Source organism: Mastigoproctus giganteus, chromosome 10, assembly GCF_048544385.1.
Source record: "Mastigoproctus giganteus isolate SK-2022 chromosome 10, ASM4854438v1, whole genome shotgun sequence".
NCBI classification, from domain to species: domain Eukaryota; kingdom Metazoa; phylum Arthropoda; class Arachnida; order Uropygi; family Thelyphonidae; genus Mastigoproctus; species Mastigoproctus giganteus.
This window is the reverse complement of record NC_143584.1, coordinates 89,128,024-89,140,044: the sequence shown is the minus strand read 5'-3', so window position 1 is coordinate 89,140,044 and position 12,021 is coordinate 89,128,024. Positions and strand designations below refer to the sequence as shown.

The 12,021-nt window shown below is 38.3% G+C and overlaps 1 protein-coding gene across 5 annotated transcripts in view; it reads right to left on the bottom strand.

Annotated features, from left to right (window-relative positions):
* LOC150079142 (polyamine-transporting ATPase 13A3-like) overlaps positions 1-12,021 on the bottom strand; it is a 750,840-nt gene that overhangs the window by 500,512 nt on the left and 238,307 nt on the right. For all 5 annotated transcript variants that reach the window (XR_016547547.1, XR_016547548.1, XR_016547549.1 and 2 more), the window contains exon 7: positions 720-789. Coding sequence is in view for 2 of the 5 variants with exons in the window: in XM_090383358.1 (XP_090239484.1) it covers positions 720-789 (70 nt within the window). In the remaining 3 variants the exon portion in view is untranslated. The remainder of the gene's footprint in view (positions 1-719; positions 790-12,021) is intronic.

Sequence of the window (12,021 nt, the reverse complement as noted above, 5' to 3'; positions counted from 1 at the left end):
TTTTAATACTTCATCGATTCATATCACCACACAAATCACCTTGATGGCCGAACAGAACTAATGCTTTCTTATTATTTTTTTTTATTGTATAAAAAATGATAAAGTATGCCACAAATATTGTGATATACTATTTGATCAGTTCTTCGCCCATCAACCACTTGACATTCATAACGTACTTCTCTATATGCATCTCTCATTGGTCTTTTATACAATGTGAAAAGACTGCTGATGAGATAACATTCAACACTTCCCACAAGCAAGGTCATGACACTGTGAATGTTTTAGGAATCAAGGTTTCTTTGAGATGGATTCCTAAAGCACTGAATGCAGATCAGAAGTGGGAAAGAGAGAAGTGTTGTGATGAGGTGCAACATTTTGAAGCTAACAAAGCTCAGTTTTGGGGCGAGTATGTCACTAGGGATGAAATATAGGCACACACCACTTCTGAAACTAAAGAATAATTGAAACAGGGAAAGCAACCCTCTTTACTTCTCCTAAAAAGTTTCGGGCGCAGAAATAAGCTGAGAAAATCATAGCAACTGTCTTCAGGGCAGGAGTGATCATGATTGATTTCCTGGAATGAGGTGCACTATCAATGGCAAGTATTATATTATTCTAACCTAAGACAAGATGCACACAGTTTTCAAATCAATTTAACTTTTTCTTTTTTCCATCAGTGCAAAAAAAGACAGCAATAATACTAAAACCAAAATACATACCTCTTGGAAAAGAATTTCTGGTATAGACTGTACATGGACTTCAATTTCATTCTGACCAAATAATACTCTTCTGAAATATATAATTTCAGAAAAACAAATATCACAAAAATATCCACAGCAAAAAAATTTGAAAAATTTAGAATAAATCAGTTTATAGGAATTAAAATTTAACATCTCGATATAAACTATGTGTTTAAATATGAGGAAGAATCAAACAAATAAAAATATACCCTGATTGTAATGATATATTTGTTTGTTATTTGGTTTTTAGGAGCATTAGCAACTAAGGCCATATTGCTCTGGGGATATGCGGTGGTCATTCCCTGACATTTCCACATCCTCCGTATTTGGTGGTCATGGGCTCGAACCCCAGGTCTAATCAAGAAGCGTGTGCTATGCACTGCTGCTCGTGCCCACCTGGCTACGAAGGCACCTGTAATGATATGGTAAACTAGATGTCATATATGCTTGGGGAGTGATGTGCAGCAGCAGAGACAATAAATATGGTGTTCGTGGTGACAATGCATTCAAAACTGTGCAATACATTATTCAGTTTCTCACAGTGAAGAGAGTCTCCTAGCAATCATTCACCAGTGTATGAAAAAAACATATGTCAACAGTGGTAGGACATATCCACAAGAGTGCAAACAGACAATTTTTACACTCATATATGCCTTTTAAATCCTACATCGTTTACAACATCTTCCATTAAAATTAGAAATTTGGGCTAAGGTAAAGAAAGCCTGCACAAGAACGATGAGAAACGTCAGATAACTTACATGGAAAATTAGTTTCCCGACACCAGACTCTAGCGCTGCTCGCTTGGTAAACAGACGGTAGGTGTTATCGGTCTGAAGCAGAAATTGAGAAGGATATATTGATTGACAGGTACGCATGGCAAACGATGAAATGATTGGTGGTGGGCACGACAGATGACAAACTACTGTGTAGTCATTGGTTGGCATTATGATGTGTATTTAACAGTAAAGAATGATGCATAATAGTTTTGTAATGAACGGTGAACAGGTAATAGTAGCGATGAATCTTTTAAGGTGCTGATTGATGTTATGATACGTGTGACATTTTAAAGACACTCGTGTATCCACACGAGTGTCTTTAAAAATAAAAGTACAGTAATAAAAAATTAATATTTTGTTAATAAACAATTTATGTGCTAGTCCACCCATGATTCTAAAGAAAAAAGGTTAGGTTACCCCCTCCATTTCAGGAGAGGTTCAAGCTCCCATGGGATTCAAGTGGAGGTAACCTGACCTTTTTTCACCATTAGGACATATTATTGAACAAGAAAATAAAAATACAGTAAACCCCTGCTATTCGCGGGGGGGGTTACGTTCCTGAGAAATGCTGCAAATACCGAAAACGCAAATACTGAGTTATGGCTCCCATAGTAATAAAAGGGGTTCCGTTCCAAAGTATGAAATATATAAGAAAAACTAGTCTAAAATTTTGTCTATGTAGGTATTATATGTACCTTCATAATATGACTATGTACATAGACAGTTCATAGTGAAATGCAAGCATATGGCATCGAAATGAAAATAAGAAACAATTTAATATTAAATGTAATATTTATTAGAAATCTCAAACAAATCTTTCAAACCAGCACCTTTGCTAGCTAAAAAACTTATCTCGCCAGTGCTATCACCAGTTTCGCTAAAGTGTTGATAAAGGAGTTTTGCCTTTTCACGAATGATGAGCGAACTTAACGGAATTTTATTTTGAGTTCGGTCTTCTATCCACAGATTTAAAGCTTTTTCAATTTTTTCTAATTTAACATCACGAGTTACATAACAAACTTTTGAAGCAATTAGTGCATTTTCACGGACACTACGACGGATTTTTTCATCCGATTTGTTGATTGATCGTACCGTTGACTCATTGATTTTATAATGTTTTGCCACTGAGGAGACACTTTCACCATTAGAAATTTTATCTAATAACTCAATTTTATTCGCTAATGTCATCACCTTTGATCTTTTCACATTTCCCTTGTTATTTGTAGCCATATTTTTGTACAGGTCAGAAAGAACTTGTCCACAATAAAGTCACTTTCTTCCATTAACACAATAGAAAAAGTCTGTTTTACACTGCAAAAGTTGATTAAGCATATCAATTTATAAATTGATAAATTTATTCAATTTATAAGCATATAAATTAAAAGCAAATGACGAAACCTTCCATGACAAGCGCATAATCCATACTGAACAAGAATTAGCGAGAAACATCCACACTCGCGATTTTGTCACCCCTCTCCCCCCACCCACCGAGCGCTGTTTTGACCAGGAAACATAATTTTAGCCACGCTCATGTTTTTTTATGGCGGAAAATGTTCACGGTGCTTTAAAATTCACATTTTTTTTTAGGTTTCATTTTATGTTAAATCAGCGAGCGCGAATACAGATACCACAAATAGCGGGGGTTTACAGTAGTCATAAAAAAAATTTATTTTTTTATGAATGTATTTCTAAATATGACTGATTCTAAAGAAAAAAGGTTAGGTTATCCCTCCACTTCAGGAGGGTTTCAAGCTCCCATGGGATTCAAGTAGAGGTAACCAGACCTTTTTTCAACATTACGAAATACTGTAATGGTGAAAAAAGGTTAGGGCATGTGCGATTAGGACAAGTTACCATTAGTGCTGCTAAAAAGATACTAAACCGATGTTATCGTGTGTTGGGTTCGCGCACCAATCAGCACATCATTTGCCACGCCTTCCTGTCAATCAATATATCGTTCTCGACTTTGCTGCAGACCAATAACACCTACCGTCTGTTTACCAAGTGAGCAGCGCTAGAGTGCCGTATCGGGAAACTAATTTTCCGCGTAAATTATCCGATGTTTCTCATCGTTCTTGTGCAGGCTTTCTTTACCTTCGCCAAAATTTGTTTGTAAGAACTAACAAAATAACTCAAACTCATCAATCAGGTGCAGTGCAATAAAAAAAAAAAAAGATACTTAATATTCTGCATAATACACCTCATTAGCCTTGCACTAAAATAAAGAAAAAGGAATGACAATAATTTCCTTATAATCATGTTTTAAGTAAAAACTTCTGGCCACTGGAAGAAAGGGGTTCACATCTGTGAGTATGGGCTTGGCACACCCAGGGTCCTGAGCCGGATATCATAATTCTTCTCTTTCTTGGTGATTCCCTTTTACTTTTGACTCTCTCTCTCTCTCTCTCTCTCTCTCTCCATGAGGTTAACTCAAATTTTTTTTTGGCTGGTGCAGCATAAGCCTCAGGCTTCCTTGGACTATACGGCTAACAATAGTAATAATTGAAGAAAAGGGTGAAAAAATTTACTTTTTTTTTTTTTTTTATGTAAACCCCAAACACGAGAGGTATTAGAACCTATAGTACTTAGTTCCGTGCTTGGGTCGGAGGTTGAAAAGACGAAAGAAGATATTTGTTGACATTGGACTTGAACTTCTGTAGACTGTAATTTTCAGGAAATATGTATGAAGGAAGGCTGTTCCAGAAAACGGCAGTTGAATGAATAAACGAGGAAGATGAAAAGTTGGTTCAGTGAGTTCAAAGTTGGACAGTAAATGGATGTTGGCTGGTGGCAGCATGTGTTCGGACTGTTTTGAAAGAGAGAGCGGGAATTATAGAAGCCAATTCAGAAGAACAGTGCCCATGGAAGTATCTGTAGAAGAGGCATGCAGCAGAAACAGTATGTCTATGAGACAGCGAGTGGAGAGACTCTGTTAGAGATGAATCATTAATTAACCTAACTGCCCTCCTCTGAATGGAATCAAGAAGCCTGAGAGAGGTTTTGGGGGCACCAACCCAGATGTGGCAACAATATTCCATGGCAGGGCGGAGTTGTGATTTATACAGAGTGAGCAGCTGTTTGGAAGAAAAGTAACGCCAAGAGCGAAAGAGAAAACCAAGTTTTTTAGATGCAGAGGAAGCAATATTTGTACTGTGCTTGTGCCAAGAGAGAGTAGAAGCCAGGGTAATTCCCAAAAGAGATATATCATTTTGCCTAGAAATCGGAGTGTCACTAAAGATAAGCATAGGAGCAGAAGAATCCTTTTTGCGAGATATAAGACAAAACTGAGTTTTAGAAGGGTTGAAATCAACTAAGTTGTCTTTGCCCCACTGGAGAATTACCTGAAGATCGGCATTTAAGGAATTGGCAGCAGATTTTCGAGAAGTTGAAGCTGATTGAACAGGGCAAGGTTTCTCAAAATGGAAAGTGGAATGCAATGTGCTATCATCGGCAAAACTATGGATAGGATTTCCAGTCAATGGAAGAAGGTCATTAATATACAAGAGGAAAAGAGTGGGGGAAAGAACTGAACCTTGGGGGACACCGGCATTAGTGGTGAAGTTTAAGACAGAGAGCCATCTACAATCACCCTCAGTGAGCGATCAGAGAGAAAACTGGATAACCAATTACTATAAACAGTTGGCAAACCATAAGATGGAAGCTTGTTTAGAAGACATTTCGGCCAAACACGATCAAAAGCCTTTGAGGTATCAAGAACAACTGCTTGTGTTTCACCGAACTTTTCCATTGAATTTGTCCATCAATGGGTAACATAAGCCAGAATATTACCAGTGATCGACACTGATGGAATCCATACTGGTGATCATTGATCAGACAGAAGGATTCTAGGTAGTTTAAGAGTTGACAGTTATTTGATTTCTCCATTACTTTAGAAAGAGCAGAAGTAATTGCAATGGGATGATAATTGGATGGTAGGGATTTGTCATCCTTTTTAGGAACTGGCTGGATATGAGCAAATTTCCAAGCAGAAGGAAAAACACCTCTGGATTAAGAAAGTGAAAAAAGGCAGCAAAGAATAGGAGTAAGTTCAGGAGCACAGGTTTTGAGAACAAGTGGAGAAATACCATCGGGACCTGGAGCTTTCTTAGCATCAAGATTCGTCAAAATCCTTGTGGCATCCTTTTGACGGAAGACCACAGGAGGCCTTGAATGGAGAGTGCTGGGAATGGTGGGAGGTGTTTTACCAAGATCATTAATATATGAGTTGGAAGAAAAATGGGATGCTAGCAGGTCAGCTTTATCCTTGGCTGAAGTGACAACAGAACCATCTGGTTTGGACAGAGGTGGGAGCAGAGATGGGCAAAAGTTGCAGCCAATAGCTTTGGCAAGAGACCAGAATGCTCAACTACCATTAGGGCAAGAAGCAAGTTTTCTACTCTTAGCCTGTTCGAACTCTAGTTTGGACTGATTAATAACTGCTTTACAATTGTTGCGAGCTTTGATGTAGGCAGAAAATGAAACTGAAGAATTAAAAACAAGCCAATTATGATATGCAACATTCTTCTCTTAAACAGCCTTAGCACATTTATTGGAAAACCAGGGTTTAGATAAAGGACCAGATTTTAAAGTGGAGTGTGGGATGAAGGATTAAATTCCTGCAAGAATAATTTTACTGACACGATCTGAGCAAATGTTGACATCAGAAGTTTTGAAACAGTAATCTGACCAAGGAAAAGAAGAAAAGAAATCTCACAGGTCATACCATTTTGCATTCTTGTAATGCCAAACATGAGGTTGGGAATGGCCATGAGATAAAGGCCCACTGAAGAAGAGACAATCACTAAGTTGTGATCTGAAGTGCCTAAAGGACCTCTCACTTCGACCGTGTACTTAGAAGGGTTGTTTGTGAGAAAAAGATCAAGCATATGATTAGGATTGTCCGGTATTCTTGTAGGTAAATGAGCAATCTGTGCAAGGTCATTAGTAATTGCAAAAGCCTCAGCATCTCGACCAGCTGTGACTAGAAAACGGAAGCCAGCTGGAGTTCTGAACATTAAAATCACCAAGGAAAATTACCTCAGTGTTAGAAAGTTGGACTGGAGAAAGTCAAGTTGCAAAGAGAGGAAGTCAAACAGCTCCAAGCGATTAGTGGAGTTGGGAGAACGGTAAAGACAACAGATGAATTTTACACAATGAGGTAGAAAGATTTTAAGCCAGAGAAGATCAAAGAGAGTAGATTCCAAATTGCCAAGTCTCTGACAGGGAATATCAGAATGGACATGTGCACAAGTACCACCTTTGAGACGAAAAGAATCATATAGCAAATAATTTGGGCATCTGAGATGAGCAGTAGTTGAATCAACCGATAACTGAGATTCTGTCAGAAAAAGTACATGGGGTTTGGCAAACAGCAAGTGGAAATGGACATCGTTAAGATTAGAATTGAGACCACGTATATTTGTGAAATGAATTAGGAAGTGCTTGGGAGGTTTAGATCTTTTCGCAGATAAGCTTGCTCTATTAGTTTGACAATTCATGGTGTATTCAATTAGAAGAAAAAGTGGGTGGGACATGCTGTATGAAGTAATGAAATTTTTGGATATGGCGTACACATGGTAAGAATATACCCAGATCCTTGACATAACGTGGCTTTGACAATGCTCCCCGCACACACACACTACTCTGACTCCCTCCAGTCACTATCTGGCAAAGTAGAGGTAGCAAGATTATACACTAGCTGATCTGGAAGCCTCCTAGAGAGTTACCAATAGGTTCAGTCCGGTGTACTAACTAGCGGCCGGCCTGCGAACACCGTTTTAGAGCTGTACCCTCGAAATGTAAGGAATATTGGAACTCGCCATGATGTTCATCATAACCACAAAAGTCATCAATCATACTACATGATGGAAAAGATAGGGAAGGGATGACTGGAACTTAGCTCTAGAGACTAAACATGGGTTCCACCACTTCAAGCCTCCAATAAGCAAAGTGGTGGTATTGCACCGGTTGATGAGTCACCTACCACTGCCTGGTAACAAAGAGGGGTGGCATTCCTCCATGTGGTGTGGGCACCACACCTCATCCCCTGATTACGTTGGTTCACACCTGGGTGGTCACCCACCACGTACTTGTGCATGGAGGTTATACCCAGGATTACTAACAGTCCCACCATCGTGAAGGTGCAAGCAGAGGATCTGGCTGTCACAGACCGTCTGAACTTCGCCGAAATTGGGTCCACTTGACTTGAGTGTCACCCGAATATCAGTTCCATCAGTGTTTTAGACTCCCAGGTAGCAAGTGCAGCTTGTCTGGCATATCTGAGAGAATGCTGTGACAACCTCGAGGACATAAACATATATTGACTTTCAGGAATGACAAAAGATAAAATAAAAAATAAAGCAAGTGTGAATCCAATTTAACTACTATAAAAGGCTAATAAAAGCCTGACTAACCTGCTGAAACATTTCCAAAGGATTCCTCCAACTTAAAACCCAAGTTAAATACAGCACTGTCCCCATAGTTAGATATTGAAAGTTTTGAATATTTTCCCAAAGAGCAAATAACTAAGCTTGAGTCAACAATTTCAGGAAGTTGAGTATCACTGGGCTTGTTTGTTTGGGGGGGGGGGGGGGGGGGTATGAATGGGAATGGTCTTTGCACACCCAGAATCTTGAGCTGGATATCATTCTTCTCTTTCTTGGTGATTCCCTTCCCTTCTACTTCTGACTTTCATTCTCTCTCTCTCTCTCTCTCTCTCTCTCTCTCTCTCTCTCTCTCTCTCTCTCTCTCTCAGGCTTCCTTGCACTATATGGCTAATAATAATAATAGTAAAGCAAGAAAAAGGAAAGAAATGAAGAAAGAACAGAAAGTGTTCCTAATTCCTTTCAAATTTCTCTAATAGACCCAGCTGGAAAAGATAGGAGAAAAAAAGAGAATTTTTAATTATAACAGTAAAGAAATTATATAAATAAAAACTATTGTAATCTCTCGGTTCATAAATATCCAACCTCACAATTGCGCTTTGGGAGAACTTACAATTTAGGTGGTTGAGGTATTAATATTAGCATTGGTTACATGGTGCAAAGGAAGCCTATGGCTTATGCTGCGTCAGCCAAAAAATAAAAATAAAATAATAATAAATACATTTTTAAAAAAGAATAAAATAATAATAAGAAGAAAATTTTTAAAAATAAATAATTATGCTGATAGGATTCTTCCTCTTGCCCAGATTAATCTGTCTGAGAGGACATAAATTCAAATTGAGGATAGACAGTTATAGAATAGATGTGTAGAAATTTGCCTTTAGTCAACGGGTGGTTGATTTCTGGAACAAACTTCCATCTGTTGTTGTTGTAGAAGTGGACAGCTTAAATAAATTCAAGGCAAAACTACACAAACATTTGGAGTGAATGGATGGATGAAACGGGAAGGGTTTTTTTTTTTTTTTTGGACGAATGCTGTATAAGCTTGCTTTCTTGCATCATATGCCTCTACCAATGCTAATGTTAATATACATAATAAACAACATACTGTTCATTTTAACCTACAGCTTGTATAGATAGAGCTGTATGATTAGCAAAGGCAGCAAAAACAAAACTCAAAAATATGTTATTACATGTGAGAAATTGAATTTCTCCATGGTATAACTGTAATCTTTCTCATATTGACTAAATTAATGCATTAATCGTCAACCACAATGAAACTAAAAGAAAAGTATTAAAAATTCCTTTTTGATACTGATACGTTGAATCTATTTAAATTGAAATGCACATATTTTGGTCCCTTCAACTTTGACTTAATGCGGTTTTATTGCATATACTTGGGATGCATAATCTAGTTTAGACTACACTGATGCAATGATCTGCATTTAACTGCTAGATAAAATAGAATAAAGGGTTTATACACCTTCCATATATTTGTCTGCAGCTGCCAAACATGTTAAAGAAATGTGAATTTTTTATCAAATGCAAGTGCCGAGGATTTTGTCAGAGGTACTAATGAAATAATATGTTGTTTGAGCGTTAATTCTCATTAAGTTTAAAGGTGCTACTTATGATAAATATATTCACAAACTGTCTACTGGGATGAGAACTTTAAATATCTGCTGTTATGCAGCAGCTGAGATGGTCAATGGCATGTTGCAATTGTTTTTTTAATTACAGTTGTTGCATGACTGCAAAAAAAATGCTAAGGTCATCAAAAAAGAAAGCACTCTTCATGGCTAGAGGAAGTTGTTCGGTAATGAAATTAACTTTGATAATAAAAGAGTGTAACATTGTAAACTGATCCTTGAGGAACTCCCCCCTTGTAACAGAAAGGCTGAGAAAGAGAGAGAGAGAGAGAGAGAGAGAGAGAGAGAGAGAGAGAGAGAGAGAGAGAGAGAGAGGATCCCATGAACTTGGAATGACTGAATAGACTATGTTTTTAATGAAAACTGCAAGGTGTATGAGATGTGACTCTTTAGCTCAGTAAGGCAACATACCTAGGAGAAGGTGCTCTAAATAACACCTCTGGATGAGGGCAGCAGCTCCTACAGTACAGGCAAAGCTATCTGATCTATCAGTGATAGCTTTGTGATAGATTTTATCATTACAGCACTGCGATGAAGAAAGCCAGCAAGAAACTACTGCATTACTATATCCCTAGAACAATCACAATGGCACGAAAACTACAACTGGCACAGAGTGCCCGGTGTCGCTTTAATGGGACAGGGGTGCTAAGAATCACCAGGCTCAAAACAGTGAATTTTTGGCGAATTGGAACATGAAATGTCAGAACACTGTTTGCTGCAAGAAAACTTAAGAATGTGATCCAGGAAAACTTAAGAATGTGATCCTTAATGTACAGGTGATGGGACTAAGTGACACTAGATGACCTAGTTCACGCATGTTTCCAAAGGCACGACCCTATACTACTCTGGAAATGACAACAACAACAACAACACAACAGCATGGAGTATGGATCCTAGTCACCAAATATGTCTCCAAAAGTGTCCTCAACTTTGTGCCACATTCCGAAAGAATGTTACTCCAGCTGAAGGGACAACCTTTAAATGTCAACATAATTAGTATTAGCATTAGTAGAGGCATATGACACTAGAAAGCAAGCTTATATAGCATCAGTCAAGGGGGGAAAACAAATTCACATTTCACCCATCCATTCACTACAAATGTTTGTCTAGTTCTGCTGTGAATTTATTTAAGTTGTTGACCTCCACTACAACAGATTGAAGTTTGTTCCAACTATCAGCCATCTGATGGCTAAAGGCAAATTTCCACACATCTATTCTGCAATTGTTTTTCCTCAATTTGAATTAATGTCCCCTCAGGTGAGTAATGTGAGCAAGAGGAATAGATTCCCATTGGCATTGAGCTGGCTCAAACCATTCAAGGCCTTCATCATCATCATCATCACCCATTTTCAATCCACTGCAGGATGAAGGCCTCTCCAGCAACTTTCCAGTTCCTTCTGTTTTGAGCATTGGCCATCCATTTACTACCCACAAACTCATGAATTTCATCTATCCATCTCCGCCTTTGTCTTCCAGGTTTTCTTCTAGCTCCTCTTGGGTACCATTCTGTTATTTTCTTAGTCCATGTCATCATGTCTTCGAGCTATGTGTCCTGCCCAAGACTATTTTAGTTCTTTAGTTTTGATAAGAATGTCCTTTACTTGAGTTTGCTGCCTAATCCATGTGTTTCTCTTCTTATCTAACAGTCTGATTCCCAATATAATTGGTTCCATTCTTCGCTGTGTAGTTCTCAGCTTCTCTTCCATTCTTTTGGTGAGTGCCCAAGTTTCACTTCCATAAGTCATGGTGGGGAGTATACATTGGTTCATTATTTTACGTTTCAGACAAACTGGGATATTGCTCTTCAGTATGTGACTTTATTTCCTGAATGTTATTCATCCAAAATTTATTCTTCTCTTGACTTCCAGCCATTTATCATTATTACAGCTAATAACTTGTCCCAGATAAGTATATGACTCCACCTTTTCAATTACTGCTCCTTCAATCATTATGTCCCTTTCTGTGGCATACTTGTTCATCATTACTTTTGTGTGTGTGTGTGTGGGCGCCTCCGTAGCCAGGTGGGAAGGAGCAGCAGTGCGTAGCACACGCTTCTTGATTAGACGGGGGTTCGAGCCCGTCACCACCAAATACAGAGGATGCGGAAAGGTCAGGGAATGACCACCGCATATTCCGGAGCAATATGGCCTTAGTTGCTAATGCTCCAAAAAACCAAATAACAAACAAACAATTACTTTTGTTTTAGCCATATTCATCTTTAGTCCAAAATCCTTACTAAATGTGCATAACTGATTAAGACTTTCCTCTAATTCTTTGGGATCATGGATTATGACCACAATGTCATCTGCAAATCGTAAATGGTTTAGGTACTCTCCATTCACGTTGACTCCTTTCTGCGACCAGTCTAACCTGAAAGCTTCCTCAAGGGCAGCAGTAAACAGCTTCGGAGATATTGTGTCTCCTTGTCGAACTCCTTTCTCAATTTTATATTTCCTACTGTCTTTGTCTAGTC